At 36.2% G+C, this 17,269-nt stretch overlaps 1 protein-coding gene across 1 annotated transcript in view; it reads right to left on the bottom strand.

Annotated features, from left to right (window-relative positions):
- Nucleotides 1–17,269, bottom strand: part of MYO3A (myosin IIIA) — a 119,213-nt gene that overhangs the window by 40,508 nt on the left and 61,436 nt on the right. The window contains exons 15-21 of the mRNA XM_072033714.1: nucleotides 15,655–15,753; nucleotides 15,437–15,551; nucleotides 11,718–11,844; nucleotides 10,546–10,756; nucleotides 8,355–8,502; nucleotides 1,968–2,121; nucleotides 982–1,070 (exon numbers count right to left, since the gene is read on the bottom strand). Of these exons, the coding sequence (XP_071889815.1) occupies nucleotides 982–1,070; nucleotides 1,968–2,121; nucleotides 8,355–8,502; nucleotides 10,546–10,756; nucleotides 11,718–11,844; nucleotides 15,437–15,551; nucleotides 15,655–15,753 (943 nt within the window). The remainder of the gene's footprint in view (nucleotides 1–981; nucleotides 1,071–1,967; nucleotides 2,122–8,354; nucleotides 8,503–10,545; nucleotides 10,757–11,717; nucleotides 11,845–15,436; nucleotides 15,552–15,654; nucleotides 15,754–17,269) is intronic.

Raw genomic sequence — 17,269 nt, 5'->3', positions numbered from 1 at the left:
TCACAGCAATGGAGATTTAAGTTAGGTGGTAGGAGAAACTTCCTAATGAAAAATGTTGTTCAACACTGGAAAAGGCTGGTGGCATCCCCAGCTTCAGTGGCTGATATCAGGAATGGTACAGGCAGAGATGCTCCCTGCTCCTCAGCAGTGACATATGCCACATTTGTGAAATGTAAGTCGCTTGAAGGTGAGGTTTAGAGGAGTCACCCCTGGTCTTTTCTAGCTGTCTTTGTCATACAAGGGGCAAGTTATCTTCCATCAGCCGATGGGTGGGATGTTGCCTCTTTCCAGGCCAACTGCTCCAGTACTGCAGAGGCATAACACACTTTCCCATGTGAGACAGTGATGCCAATCTATACAACTGAAAAGAGCTTGAAAGAGAGTCATGCTTCCACAAGGCAAGGTTCAGTTGGCCAGTGGCATCTTCCCTCAGCACATCAGCAACTCCTCCTGAGGTTGTAAATGCATATGCAATAAGTCATCTAGTAGAGGAGGGCAAGATGCTGCTCATCAAATGAAGCAGAAGGCAGGGCCTACACTGTCTGGCTGATGACAAAGTACAGGTCTAAGAAGTAAGGCTGATGGGGTGAATGAGTTAGGATTTGGGCTAAAAGGGAGAAAGAATGGAGCTGGAGCCTGATCTGAAGCAGTGGTAGAAAGCACAGCAGAAGACTTAGGGGAATTAGGGCAAGAAGCTCCGAGTTGTGTTACATGATGGTGATTTTTTGGTTCTGCTATAGTACAGTCAGTTCATCTACTTGGTGACATCTAAGAAAAAACACAGCTTTGATATTGATTTTGTGTGTATGTGTGTATGAAGGAAAATAAATTTTCAATTTACTTTTGAAGTGTATGTCACTGCCAACATTTCCATGTCAGGTCTGAATAGATGAAGGCTGAGAACCAACCCAGCTGACCTCTTCCATTTCCTTCCAGCCCTATAGTTCCCCGGTCCCCAACCAATATCATTAGGTCTCTTACCTTTCCTGCATAATGATAAATCCCAAAGGTTAGATCTACTCTTTTGGGTCTCCAAAAATACTTTGACTTCAAATTGTCTTCAAATTTTTCTGGAATGAAACACATAGTTTATCTTACTGGAGTTAAGTCTATCTTACTGGAGTTATTGTACAATAATTGTCTTCTGAAGCTGGATCCCTTTAAAGACATTGTCTAACTTTTCAGACAATGCAGTGGCACAAAACAGACTAATGTTTTTAAGGGAAAAGGAAGAAAAATGTTCTTGTAATGAGAGGCAATGTGTAGATATGGGGCATCTTAAATCAGTTATTTTCTTTTTACTTTTTTTTTTTTAAATGTGTAACGTCAGAAAATCATTTACCTTTCTAAGCTTTTGATCTTCATATATGAAACAATGTAGTAATCTTTCCTACCACATTGGGTAAATGTGAGGAAACATTTACCAATTGGTTGGGGGCTCTGTACTGGAGACTCAGAAACACTCAAATTATCAAGATCCAAATCACAACATATTCAGATGTTTTAATTTTAATTTCTGAATAGAAAGAATAAGACACATAATTTGCTAAAGGACACTGAAGCAGGCTTGTAGCCATTATTCTTAAAGAATACTAAAATTCTTGTTCAGATATGGTTCATTGAAAATCTCGGAGCTGAACCTTATGGCTGAACATCTTGGCATATGAACCTAGAGCTCTAGCTCAGTTTGATCTTTATTTTTTAAGCGCTGTAGCTAAAAATTCCTGAAGGTAGAAGAATTAAAAATGTGGACCAGCAGCTTAGGTTCATTTATACTCATCATGTTTCCTAAATCAGCTTGAAAGATATTTCCATCCTTGCATGCATGCCTCCCAGAAATATACTGTGACACTGAAGTTTGGGCTCACTGAAAATACACAGCTAGCATATACCCCAAACTGGACATGGCAAGCAGAAATGTAACAGGGAGACATCCTTCAAAACTTTTAAATAAACCATAAACTTACCTACAAGTGTCTGATCTGTTGCTTGTGGGAATCGACTTTCCTCATCCAGCAGGGATAATAAACCCATTGGTTTCTGCAGGAACATATCTAAGAGTGGTCTGTTGTCTTCATATTCTATAACTCTTGCATCAACACCTTCATATAAATACTCATTCTGTAACAAGCAAGAAGGCACATTTTATCAGTGTATACAGGAACACTCCAGAAAATAGTTCATGAATGGTCAATTGTAGCAAATTAAAACTACATGGATAAGTATGCCAAAACGCTAAAGACATCAAGGTTTTAGTGGAACCAATGCCAGTTGGAATGTATCACACTGTCAAGCTATAGATTTTAATTAGTCTCTGGGTACTTAAGGGTTTCCTCTGGCATATTTGGTAAAGACGCTTCCCACGAATAATGCAAGAGCTAGAAAAAAACAGACTTGTAGAACTGAAAGATTTGCAGAAGGTTTTTGCAGATAGAGATTTCAGTCTCTACTTGCTCCCCTGGTCTGCAGTGTAAGAGATATTTCTTAATCATCTGGAGCTATATTTACTTTCCCAATTTATTGCTTAGATCTATCTGATGTACAGTGGCCAAGATTTGCAAAAGTGACTCAAGATCAAAGAGGCCTCAACTGTTTGACTCCCATCCTCAAACACCTGGAAAAGCTCTTACTTTGAGAAGGATGGTGTGTATACTTTCTAAAACTTAAATAAATTTTTTCAGGTTGACCTCTACAATATTTTTACTGCTTTTAAGAAACTGCAGAAAAGTATTCAGCATGATTAAAAGACGATAAAGGAGCTTTTTTTTTTTTTATTTTTTTCTTTGCTGAAGACTGCAAATATCCTTGACTTCTCATTGAGACTGAGAGTAACCTATTAACAAAAGCCATGTCCATGGTGTGTTGCAATGTTTTTTTCTTGAAAATCTTGAAAACCAGTTAAACTATATGTGATGAATAGAAGAATGACTGTCTTTAATCCTTCAGCATGTCAGAGGACAGGCATGGATTTATGAAGAGAAGGATGCTCTAGGAACTGCCACCCCTCCACAATGTTTGCCTGTATTACCTAATGCAGTAGCAGTTAGCCACTGCACAGTGCTCCCATATAAACCAGGACTACCTTCAGTCCTGTGTGGACTGCTCCCCACATTATGAAACATGTAATTAAGCCTTTCGATCTATTTAAAAAAAACACCTCTCTTCCAAAGGATAGGACTTTATAGAAGTGTTTTATTAATTTATGATGTAATGTCACAGTTGCGCTATCCTGAATTCATTGTAAATTGAGTATCATGAAAATGAATGATGGCTAATATTAATGAGTTCAAAGACCTCTAACCCCAATGACCTTTCATTATGTGTCATTCACTTGAGTCTGAATGGCAGTCAAGGGTGAGTGAAGAAGGCAGCACACCAAGTGTTTCAAAAAGCAGTTAACTGCCATATACAACAGAAAAGCACACATTATTAGACTTCATACCTCTTCATCTCTAAGCCAGAAAGAAACTGTAAAATGAAAAAAAAAATCAATAACACTGTCCTGGAAATACTGACCTAAATAGATCTGCTGATCCGTTTGAGAGAGAAGACAGAATATATACCTAAACTTTTCTATTATCCAGATTGATCTAATTTGTCAGGATGCTCTTAATTCAAAGGATAGATTATGGCTCAGTGTATATGATCATACAAGGGTGTGAACAGTAAGAATCTCTCCTACAGCCCCATGAAGGCTCTGCATCTCAGGTGCATCACATTAACTTCATTCACTTTCCCCCTGCAGCAGTGGACAGGTGGAGTTTTGCTTCTCATTTTAATCAATGACCTGAGCCACAGAACAAGACAGAAGAGTAATAAATGTATCGCTGATATAGGTAAGAAGTTAATTATATACCTGTAGGAACTAGAGGCAGGAAAGGAATGAGTTTGTGTTATCTCCCACAGATAACAGTGGCGTAGGGGCAGCTTAACCAAGGCCTATGGCTCCATGGACACACAGATGTTACATTAATGAAACCAGCTGTAACTGCTCAGGTTTATCAGGACTACTCTTATGATGGGGGAAAAGGGAAGATATTGCAGATGATACTGCTCTGGATAAATCTGTCAGAAACGAGTGTTTCAGTGACACTCAGACATCCTCAAAGAAGCTCTCTTAGACAACGACACCTAATGATTGACAAAGAAGGACATCCTCTTGTAGACAACACACCTAATGATTGACTTTTGTACTTCAATTGCTTGTGTGAAAGGCTTGTTAAGAGAACTGATAGAGGAATTCTCCCTGAAACTGAAAGGAACTCTTTATTATCTGCTCTGCAACACCATAGCAGCAACATCTGCTCCCCTTTCCTGCACTGCCAACGCACAAGGCCTGACCTTCAATGCCTTTGGTGTATGTGACCACTCAGCCTTTAGTGCCTGCATCCTGACGACTGAATGGGATGTGAACGTTGACAGTTTCTGTAATGCTACCATCTGCCCAGTAGGATATGGAGTGAGTTCACTTCATCACTTCCCATGGGCTTCTGGAGGATGGCTGATAACCAAGTCTTCCAGGCACCGGCATGACAGATGGCTCAGAATTAAGAGATACCATATTACATTTTCTTATGCAATTGCTGGTCTTCAACCATATTATTAAGATACAAGCAGCAGGCAGAAAAGCTTTCATGATGCACATCATGAAACTGTAATGAAATAGATCTTATTTGAATTAATAAGCTGAATCGGCTACAGGATGCTGTAATCTCCCATGATGTTTTATGACAAGAAGGATCCTTAAAATAGCAGCTGCTCATTGAAATTCTAAAGCATAATCCACTCGACAGTATTCCTATAGATGGGATGTCAAAAGGAATGACTGAGTTACACTTATACTTGGGCTGTATCTATGTATTTTATGGTGACTTTTCTGTGATCAAAACTAGGTAATATTAGCTTGTGCAACCTGGTTTCACTTAATAACAAAAGAATCATTAGATACATTAGGAAATTATCTTCATGCTTAATAAAGAAATGTAATACAATTTTTCTAAAAATGCGGCACAATGACACTTTGGTTTAAATAGGAACACCAGAGAGTTATTCAAAATAAACATTTTCCAGCTTTAAGTAGAAGATTGTTACATGAATGTAAAAACAAAACAAAACAAGAAACACACATTGCATATATAAAATGCAAAAAGTAGAATCCTTCTGACTGACAATAACCTTACCACTTTCCAAAATATTTTAGATATTTGACATTACGCTGTTTAATTTTCATAGAAGAATCACAAATGAGAAAGAAATGGGAAAACTGGCTGGCTGGACAATGTTACCTGCAGATCAGGGAGCTAGCAGAGAATTAACTTACATCAGTACAGTAGCTTACATGTTAGAGAAACACCATGAAGGACAGGACTGAAGGCACAAAAGTTGTCCTTTGCTTACTATTTTGTCCTTTGCTTACTATTAACCTAAAAAACCTCGTGCCAGCATTCGTTCCACCTAACAATATATACATAAAAGATGTGACCAATTTGAGAGCCCACATTGCCTTCCCAGTCAGTGGAGACAGATCTACCTGTGTCTCCATGGCCTACAGGGAATCTAAACTAGCTTAGGCTATACTCAGACTTTCTCTTAAATTAGGGAAAGAAGATTGTATTCAGGTCTAAACTGTTTTATTCTTAAATACAAATATTTACTCAACAATAAAGAATAAATGCCTTTAATTTTGACTTGACTTCTGCCACAAAGATGCTCTGCTCTAGCAGATACCCTGAGCCTCCTGCTGCTATATAAGCAGTGTCCCTTGGAAGTTTCTAGGCAGACTCGATCTCTGCTCATAAAAAAGCACATGACGGGCAATCTCTGACAACATGGTATTAGTTGTACCACTGAGCCAGACTGAGATCCAACAAAGTATTTTAGCTCCAACTTTTGTTTAGGAAGCCAAAGGTGAATTGGGAACCAAACTGGAGATGGAGCTTATGTGCTTTCTTAAATCTGGAACCAAGGAGTTAAAAAGGTTGGTCTGAGTGGGGTGCTGCTGAATGGCTTATACCTCAGTCCACTTAGTTCTTTAGACCTACATGATAGAGGAAAATTCATTACGATGTGTAATTATTCTTTTTGATTCAAGAAAATTATATGATGTTTTCTCACAAGGTTTTGATTTCCACCCAAACAGGTACAAAATCATTATAAAATTTAAATATTAAAAAGACAAATTAAATATTTTATCTCATTCTAATCTGCATATTAATCCATGAATCCAAATTCCAGATTATTATTTTCCTTCGAAGAATAGGAGCAATCGTTCCTGTTGTCCCTACACTTTTTTTTTTTTGCCCCTACACAATTAGCTTTGTGCAGAGGCAGATGTTGTGACTGCTGTCAGCCTGAACACCCCACAAGGCTACAGGTGTAGCCTCAGTGATGTTGCAATACCATTTAAACAAATGCTGACTTTTGAGGTCATTTAGAAGAGAAAAAAATACTTATTCTATATTTTAAGTATCAGGGAATTTTAAAGAGCAGTCCTGGGTATCCCCTGTAACCACAAAATATTTTCTATTATTCTGCATTTGTTCTGCAAATATTGATGTGGGGCCATATATAATTTTGGACTGGGAAAGTGTGGGCACACAGTAGGAAAGTATTTATACCCTACATAAAACTTTATTACAATAAGCAGAAGCATCGCTTTGTGAACTTATTTTTTCTGCTTGTTCACTTCATCTTTGACATATGTGGTATACACCAAAAAGTTTGAAAAGATTATTGAAAACTAGCAAAACTACATTTGGAGTATAACAGTGACATTAAATGCTAAGACAAACATTGAGTAGAATGGATTTTTGAATACTGAGCAATTCTCTTTGAAACTTTCATTCCTGTAGAAAAATTTCAGCACCATTTGGTGCAAAAAAGTTAAAGGGGAAACAAACAAAAGCTAAAGGAGAAAACCTCCTATAATCAGAAGTTTATGGTCACTCATGGGAAAAAATAATCTCTTCCTTAGGAAAACCAGAGGCTGTTCTTTCTTAAGCATTACCCAGACTTCTCTTATTTACTGTATCAGTGCAAGAAAGACTGACACAGAGATGATAAATGAGCAGCAATACCAATTTTTCTCTGCTCAGTGATGGGAATGGTACAATCCACTATATTTGTGTATGTCTAACCTTTTTTATTACTATTACTATTTTTTCCACATCATTTTTTGGGCAACTTATATCACTCCAGTAAACAGATGTTATGTAAGACATATGACATTCATTCATTCTTTTGAGACAACTGCAATGAGGGTGTTCCTTCTTGAAGGGTTGTGGGTGACTGCTCCCTGAATTTTGCCCATATTAAAGGGCATCTTTGTATGGTAATGAATCTAAGAGTGCAAGACAGTATTGTCTGAAACAATTCAAAATAGGAAAAAAACAAACAGTGACCAATTAAAATCGAAATCCTCTTCAGTCCTCTACATTGACAACACACACATGTACATACCTGAATACCTAGACACATTCCAAACTTCTACCTGTCTAACCTTAAAACAGGCAGTGATTAAAGCTGACAAAATACAGTTTTTCTACTAATACTTAAAATTAGTATTCAGGAGGAGTTTGCTCTATAGATCACAAAATCAATAATTTCAATAAAACAGATAAAGTATTATTTCAACTAAAATGTGAATGTTGACTGTTCTGTTTTTGACTGTTCAGCATTCTGATATATATCTGTTATTTTTTCTCCAGACATGTAATTTCTTCACATAACAATATTGAATAATGATTTTAAAATGATTTTTATGGAATTATTTAGAAAGCTGAGATAATCTTTATTTATTTATTTTTTACTGTCCTTTTCAATTTCATAAACTATTATAGTTAAAATTCTGTTCCTTTTCTCTGTTTCACATCAAATTATTTAGATTAAATCCATCATGGTTTAGTTTATATGATCTAGTTCCTGAACAAGAACAAATTAAGTGTGATATTTTCAGTTTTTATTAATGGAATTTCAGTGTTCATTAAGTTTATTAGCAAGCTATTATGAACATTGCATTTAAAAATTATGGTACCACTCATTTATGTTTTTACTCTGGAACCACACACTACATCACTCATGTTATTACTCAGAAAAACAACACTGCATTTGCATCAGTCTGATTATCACTGCGCTATGTTGCTTAGATACTGTACATTTCAAGTTTAATGTATTTTTTGCAGGCATTTTACTTGCAAATAGCAATCCAACAGCGCTTCACATAATGCATACTCAGAAAGCATTTGTTATAATCTGCAATTTATGACCTACTATGGAGAAGGAACAGTGTAATTTCCTGAGACAAGCTTTCATATGTTCAGCAATACTGAAGCTTTATCAAAATATTCAAGTCATACCTGTTCCCAGGCAAAGACATGTTGATTGAAGTAGAACTGAATTTGTTCATTGGCAATGTTGATACAGAGTTGTTCAAAAGAGTTTTTTTTGAAATTCTCAAAGCCAAAGATATCAAGAATTCCAATGTTCAAACCATCATCATTTCCACTGTAAAGATTAAATAAACTTTTTATTGTTGTACCTTAATTATTTTATGACTATCTTCATTATTTTTTTCATGAAAGCACATAATAGGAAAAACCTATACAGCAGTTGAACAGGATAGTTTTTGCTAAGCCATATTTTTCTCAAAATAACATTTCATTTTTATTTGAAATACAATAAATGCACATAAATTCAAATATATCTGTATTTGCAGACCAGATAAACTGAAATACATAATGACCAAGTCAACTGATAAGTGTATGGAAGATTTACAGTTTATTTTTAAACTAATATTCACTAGTTAACAATCTGTTGTAGAAAGCTGATATGGTGCAGAAACAACATGAAATTCTTTTTGTTTCTGTTGTAATAAAACAGGCATTACTCAATCGTACCTTGAAATTAAAGACTGATGACATTAGATAATATTTCTTCATATTTCTTATTCATAGCAATTAAAACTGCTTATTTTAACATGAAAGTCTGAAAAATGAATAGCTAGACCTCCTATGCATCTAATAAGTACTTCTAGTATTGAGTACTGGAACTTGACATGAATTTAAATTACCAATTAAGTTCAGAAAAGTACTACTAGTAAAAACTTCAGTTTGAAATTTTAACTAAGATATTTTGAGGAATATGTAGTAATTTCTGCAACTGTAACAACCCTCTAATATCTCTAATTACTTGTTGAAACAAAAAATAACAATATAATTTAATAACAACCTATAGTTGACATTAGCATTTTTTCCAAGCTAAATTAAAATAAAAACACATTCTATCTATAGCTACCTTGGAGGGGCTGTCTGTAATGACTTTCTTTCTTTTTTTTTTTTTTTTTCATAAAAAGTGTAGGAAATTGGATATGGAGAAGGAGCTTCTAGATACTAATGAACAGCACCTTGAAAGGTATATTTGAATAGCATCTTTGAGAATTGCATTGAATAGCATCTCATGAATTGCATTGTTTCATGGTGGAGGAACCAAAGACATTTACTCATTTTGACCTATATTTGTGATTATTTATCTGTCTGGAAATTAAGTTTCTGGTGATCAGACTGATGCAATTTGTCTTTCCAGTTCCTTCACAGAGCTAATTACAAAAAGATAGCAAATAAAAAATATATTACTACCATAGCAACAAATCAGACTTCTTTTTTTTTGTTTTGTTTTGTTTTGTTTGTTGTTTTTCTACAGTGAATATTTTAGGTCAAACTTTCTCCTTCCTCACCAGCACAGTAAATATTCAATTTGAAAAGGACTCTGTAACAGGCACATGAGAGAGGCACACAGATTAGTAATGCTGCCCATCTATCATGCAGTTAATTCTTTTATTTACTGATTAAAATTCTGTTTAGTGTTGTTCTGTTGTAACCAAATATTTGAAAGCTTGGACAGATTTCAGGATTGCAGCCTTGGCTTTAATCTGATGTTACAAAAAAAATAATATCCAGGAAATCCAGATTTGCAAAGCTATTTGTTGTTGATATTCCATTTCAAGTAGTTATAAATTCATGCCTTTTCACTGCTATTAGCAGCCAGAGAGGGTCCTGACCTACAGAATCTACAATGTAAACTGTATAATTTCTTCTTCAGTTAATTTGCAAAAGGTATAATATCCTGATTCCCAGTATCTTTTTTGTCTGTGTTTTTAAATGTCACTCTGTAAGGATAGAGGGGACATTAACCTCAGTAAATGTGTTCGGAAACCTATGTAATCAACAGATGAATGAAAGAGTTAACCTGACTGTTAGGAGTAAATGGTATAAGGGAAAAAAATAGGTAGCATGTAATTTCAATACAATTACACATAATTTACAAAGGGTTAAATGAGTAAAAGTTAAACAGGAAAACACCAGATGCCTGTGCTATCCATATCTACTGTATTGTCACTGCATAGCATAAATAGGATTAAAAGGTTTTTAATAGTGCTGTCATAAATAAAAAAGTAGCAGAGAAAAGTAGATGAGAACACTAAGTGCTCCAATTTAGACAATCCTTCTCCTACAGAAAAATCTCCTTTTATTCTGGAAAGACTTCTTTTACCTTAAATGTTTGTCAGGTTTGAGAAGAGTGTTGATGCGATTGACTATCCAGCTAAAGAGGCGTCCATAGAGTGCTTTGGCCATGGCATCTCTGACATCAGTGGCTTTTTCCACAGTGTTGGGACGAATAATGGTTTCTCCTCGAGTTACTACGCAGTGAGAGGTAAGTGCCTCTTGCAGTTCATCTGCCTGAATACACAGCAAGGATGCACCTGGGAAGTAAGGTCACAGCTCAGAGGCAGATTTCTGAAGAAAAAATATGCATGTCGAGGCTGCAAGTACAATGTCTTACAAAATAAGGGGCAAATCACAGCCTTAAACTATGACAAACAAGGGTGTTCACACAAACCAATGGTCAGTACCTAATTTAGTCACTAGCCTCCCTACCTTCCACTGTAGTCAGTAAATGGTCCTAAGTAGAGGCCTTTAGGTGTTCTAAATTGCTCCCTCAAGGAGATTGCTTCTCCAAACTGCCTATGGAGAAATGTTAGGGAATCTAGGTGACCATGTCAGGAGCATGAAAGCTATGAGGTGTGAATAGCCCTCTCAGTTATAATCCATCCCTATAATCTGCAGCTGTCCTTTGCTCCAAAAAAATGGTTGCTTCTTTCCCAGTTGAACAATATTTTTCTATGATGGGAAAATGTGCAAAATACAGCATTAAGACTTCATTTACTCCCCAGCTGTAACGAGTAGGAACTTCCTTGAGAATCTTTGCCTCTTCCTCTCCTCTGCTTCCTTGCAAGCTATAATGTAAGATATCCCTTCCAAATAATTAGTGAGCTATAGTTCAACATGTACATGGAAGGAACAAGTAATGAGGATCTAAAAAAGAAACTGAAAACAAAAAAAGATATTCAAAATGTTAATGATGTTCTCCATCAGACGATCAAATAACCTTGGAAAAACTCCAAAGATTTTCTTTTCAAGCATCTGCAGTATTAGTCATGTTTCCTGAATGCCAGTAAACTGGTTAGTCAAATAAGGTGCATAAATTGGGTATTTTTCTTTCCACATTTGAATTCAGGTGGGCTTGGAATTAATCTAACTTCAACTTTTAACTATTCTTGCAAAATTTCCATGTGAATACAGTCTTCACTGATAACTTTCTTGCAGTAATATTTGCTACTAAAATGCTAAAGGAATATGATGTTAAATCAAGAAAAAACTCACAGTTCTCAAGGGCTACTGGATTGGAAATGTTGCTCTTGTCAATCATATGTTCAGATACTACTGCAGAAAATTCAATGTTCCCCACATTTAAAATGGCAGCCAGAACACTGTACACACTTCCAAGTTCCTGAAAGTATATTAAAAAAAGATGTAACGCTTAATAGCCTGACAAGTTTGTCACTTTGGTTTGTGTGATGGGCATGCTGTTCTGCCATGTGTTTCCTACACATTGAACAATCACTTTCTATTGCTGTCTACAACATGACCCCTTCTTTTAGGAATACTTTCCTTAGCAATTATCACCTGGTCTGTACTCAACATAGTCTTTCACGTATAAGACACCCAGAGAGGGCAAGACAAACCATTGCTTAATCTCTCTTCTACACCTGTCTACAGAACAGGATTGACGTGGAGTAGGGGAAGCTCAAAACAGTGGTAAGCATAATTCTCTTGCACAGAAGAAAATCAGAGGGTACTTATATATAGCGTTCACTGTGTCTGCAGGCACAGCCTTGTCTAAAAATGTAATACCTAGATCAACAAAAATATCAAAAAATCTGTATTGAAATTTCTCGAATTACAGAGTACTCCAAATAACAGGTCTACGACAGCTCCTCTTGATGTCATTGGAACAAGAGCTTCAATGGGAGAAGAATGAGACCTCACATCACTATTTAGCAAAGCACTTTACCCCTCAAAATGTCACTTAGGAACTGAGTACACACCATAGCACTTTGGTATGGACCATATTTAAACATCTATAGATTTCAAATGGTTTAGTAGGTTCTGAATAGGGATTCTACCTTGAAATTAATTTTGTCTAGACAACGAAGTCAAGCATACAGTAAATATTTTAAGCAATTACATAGGACAAAATCATATTTGCAATTAATGAAATAACGTTTTCATTGCAGGTTTCACTTAGATTTGAACTGTGATTTTTCAGCTGTGAATTTTCACCTGAACTGTGAACATTTATCAGTATACTCGATGATCTGTGAGTACTTTTTGCTTAGAAATGTTGAAGTGTTCCTGTAAAGCATGCTAGGTTTAAAGCTAGAAATCTGCAATACTATATATACTGAGGCACACAGTAATAGTGTATTTTGTAAATAGCAGCTTTATAAGTTTTATAGTAGTTTTACAAGAAGCACTTTTGTAAATTTGATTAGGGTGTTATAATGATAGACTCTTCGTAATTCCACAGCATTTTTTCCTAATATTCATAAGTTTGCTGGTACCACATCAGGCATCATTTACTCAGATAAAACCTTTAATTAGTCTTAAAGACTTGATCTTGTTTTCGGCACTGTCAGAAGTTAATCTAGCAGTTAATAAATTAACTATTCCAGTGACAGCTAGACAAACTAGACCATCTCACTCTCAAAAAATTATGCTCAGGATAATTGCCTCACAGTTTCTGTAGGTTTTAAGCAATTGTTTTCATTTTAAGCTTAGGGGCACATAAAATTCAAAGAAATGGATAGCTTAACTTCTGCCATTATACTATACAATATATATTGCTACTGACATTTCTGTGCCCTTTTCCAGTGTGTTTTAAGTCTGGCTTGATCTGTCTTATATATCAAGATTACTGTTCACCTCAGCCAGTCTTTTTTATTAATTTTGCCATGCATCCTGAAACAAAACAGTCTGATTTTAAGACTGAAAGTAATGACTGTAGTTACCATGAAAGTCTGTCAGTCAGTTAAAAACAAATTTAAAAGAAATAAAGTGTTGTTTAGGTCTCAGTTTTAGTTGGAGTGAGGAAGATATTCTATACAATGTTTTCTGCTAATGAAACACAGAACGTGCATATATATACTGACCTTTCTCTGCGCTGGGATGAATGTCAAAGCTTAAGGCTGCATTACTAAGAAGTGAACTTAGAAAAGGAACTCACTGTCTTACAGTATCTTTTTCTTCAATGAAAAGAAATTGTCTCTGCACACACACACTCTGATTTCTGGCAATAGCCATCGCTCCACAAAGAGGGTGGTGTGAACACCCTGAGTTCACTTGCAACTCTTGGGAAGCTTTATGCAAACCCAGTCCAAGTACTCATCAGACCTTTGCCATTTGGAAATCATCCCTCCCCTGCTGGCATCCTTCTCTGTCACCTGCTGCAGAAACAGACAAACTAGTGCTCCCTTGGCAGTTCTTAAGTGATTTACATGGGCACCAGAGCTGGTTCCCTGCAGTTTCCTTGTGTCCCATGTCAGAACCTCAACAGAGAAAGACTTCTGTATTCCTTCACTCTTGCAAACATAGACTCAGACAGGCTAATTCACCCTGTGGAGAATGTGAGACAGGAGAATATAGGGCTCACATGTAACCACATATTGCTTATGCTACACAACCTACTTTGGAAATTGTAGGGAATCTACATGTAGATGGACCTTTACAGACTAAGCTCATGGTGGCTCACAGAGTTAATGAAGTGAAAGTGCTAGACCTGAGCAGCCAGTGACATAGCTGCAACTGAAACTTCAATATATAAGGAAAATCTCCACTTCTGGATGATCGGCACTATTGTTTCCATCTATCAAAGTGAACAAAAGAAGTTGTAACAAGAACAAACTTCCTGCTTTACACGGCATTAATTAGGGCTTATCAAGGTCTTTGGCATTGCGATAAAACCGCTATCAGTGCTGAACAGTGCATATCCTCCCAGGTTACTTCTGTAACACTGGAAGTACAGGTGTGAAAGGATGTGTGATATTACTAAGTGCAGTTGTGAATAAACACATAGAGGAGAAAGACTGTGAACTCTGCTGTTACTGCAGCTTAACGCAAAAGGAGTATAGATGAACAGATGAGATGAATAAATATGTTCTGTTTGCTATTCAAATACTTACATTGAGGGAAAATAGAAATTTTCAAATGAACACAGTAGTCTTATGTGAAAAGCTCCTTAAAACATATGGTTTTGTTAAAGAAACTAAAACATGCATCCATTCTGCAGCACTAGTTTTATATTTCACAGATATTGTACAGCTCATACTCCTACTGTCATTTGTGATTAATAAAATCAGTCGTAAACTACAGCCATGATGAACTGTTTCTTCTAAGAGGAAACAACTAGGATGCAGAATGGGGTTTCCTTTCCTTGCATCCTATTTTATAAACACAAAGGCCTGTTTTTTACTACAAGTACATGAAAAACAACTTGATGAGAGGGGTTTAATAGCCAGCAGAGCAATGATATGAGATGACAAAGAATGGTTTCAGTTAATGTTCAGTGATCAGATTCACTCTAAAGGGATGTAAAAACTTCACTCAACTTTGCCCCTGGAGTAGTGAAAATTTATTAAGTTCATCAAAAATTAGATAATCTCAGTGAATTTTTAGAACTCTCACTATGGACATCATCTTAAAACAGAGATGAAGCTCATATTCACATCCCTAAAATGATAGGCTAATAAACAGTTACAACATTTTCTTTGCATTTAATTTGCAAAAGCCTTTTTTCCCAATTACTCAGCTGATTTTGAAGTCTTGTTGACTAACACCATTTTATTAGCTTATCAGTGCCTTGAAACCTTAAAAATTTATATGTAGCAAGATAACAGTAATTTGACCATGTACTATCATTAAATGTAAACACACTACTGCTAAAGTAAGAAAATAACAAGGATGACGATTAGAATTATTTTTGTAAGCTTTTCCTTCTTAAAGAAGTCATTAAAATTCATTTTAAAAGGGTTATCAGCACTCACCTCCAGTGTAAAACCTATGACTTTGAAGCACTGTTCAATTAATTCAAACTGAGACTTATAAAAGCTATTGTTCATAAAATCTTGCACTATTCTGAAATGATCATTTTGCAGATATCTGGAAGAGTTGACATATACAGAGTTAGAATTTAAATGAGGACAATAATTCAACACCACCAAACTTCTTTGTAATCAATTTATGTAAAAATAAACTGTATTACCTGGGAGGTCTATATTCTGGCAATTTGTAATGTGCCAGTTTTTTCTTTTCTGCCAGACCAGCATAAATATAATAAAAAATATGGAAATTTTTCTCTCCTCTGAAACAATAGAAGGAACAAACTTGTTTAGTAAATTAACTATGTTACATTTACTGATGATATACTATGCTATTATTAAGTGTTATTTTAGTAACAGGCAAGGCTCACACAAATTTACATAAGACTTTGAAAGAGGCTTTATTACCGAGGTTTACATTGCTCATCCACCCACATCACATGGGCTGCTTAACTTTCGTTAACATTTTTTTTTCTTCTGACCATGGGAGAGCTGTACACTCCTGATTAACTTAATCCAATATATTTTGAGTCCTTTAGCCATGAACCAAGAAAGCCCATAAGGATACATTCAGTAAAAAGCCTTATGACTTGGAACGTTTTGCCTTTAAGTTAGGTGTCCAAACCCAGGACAGAAGGCTTATTTGCACAGACAAGATTCCTGTGCATTTTCTGAGCAGGAAATCAATGCTTATGTGGAAATTCACAGCCACCACTGACCTCTGAGATGGCCAAGTCACTCACTATGAAAGAGCAAAAAGAAATTGTATTTAAACCTCTGGTTTCTGCATGAGCTGAGACCTGTGTCTCAGGAGCATCACTACATGCTTCTGTGACATGGATTCAGAGCCCAGCGCACTGCTCTTGCACAGAGGTGCCTAAATCAAGCTTGGTGCCAACTTTGGTGTATTTTACTGTGGACTGTCATTAGTAGGAAAAAAATAACAAATCGATTCAAGGAGCATGAGCAGATCCTTGTATCTTCCCTCTCAGTGCCTTGATAATTGGGTTGCACAGCCACACTTGGAACATTCTGTGAAACCTCAGCGTGTCCTGATGGTTTGTGTATTCTTTTGTGGGAGACACAGATTCAAAATCTCTGGATTTAAAGTGGGTCTGGAGTTTGGGTATCCCATTTTTTTGGTAATTAATGGTCTTTCTGCAAAAAATCATTCCGACATGCAATGCAGGTACAAGAATTCCATGCCAGTTCTCTGTGCTGGCATGGCCATATGGACCAGCCACACAGACAGCTCAGCAAAGAGGAGAGCTCTGCTCAACACAAACAGCTTCAGGCACCCTCGGAAGCTGGTGCTTCAAGCATTGACCTCCTACAGTGGTTTTCATGCTATGTTCAGTGGCATTCTCCTGTGAATTCAGATAACTACACAGATACCTAAAGTGCATTTGAGGCACCTAAATGGTTTGCTGACTTCCTGTCTTAGCATGTGGCTAAATATAAATACCAACGGGCAGTGACAGAAAATAAATAAATAAATAACACTTTGAAAAAAAAAAAGTGATATTTTAGGGAAAAGCAAGTTTTATTCTGAAAAAGTGGTTTCTGTGTTTATGTTCAGCTGGGGAAAGAAAACAGCATTTCATAAAATTGCCTCTAACTTTAAATTATTTATTAAAACATTGCCAGTGGGACTTAGAAGTCCTTCATATCACAATATACAACAGACAACAAGGTCATGCAGAACTACGAAAAGAGTAGAAATGAGACAAGATCAGTAAGGAGAAAAATTTACAAAAGTGACAAGATTCCTTGTCTCAA

This window comes from Anas platyrhynchos, chromosome 2 (assembly GCF_047663525.1).
Source record: "Anas platyrhynchos isolate ZD024472 breed Pekin duck chromosome 2, IASCAAS_PekinDuck_T2T, whole genome shotgun sequence".
Lineage (NCBI taxonomy): Eukaryota > Metazoa > Chordata > Aves > Anseriformes > Anatidae > Anas > Anas platyrhynchos.
This window is presented reverse-complemented; position numbering and strand designations above follow the sequence as displayed.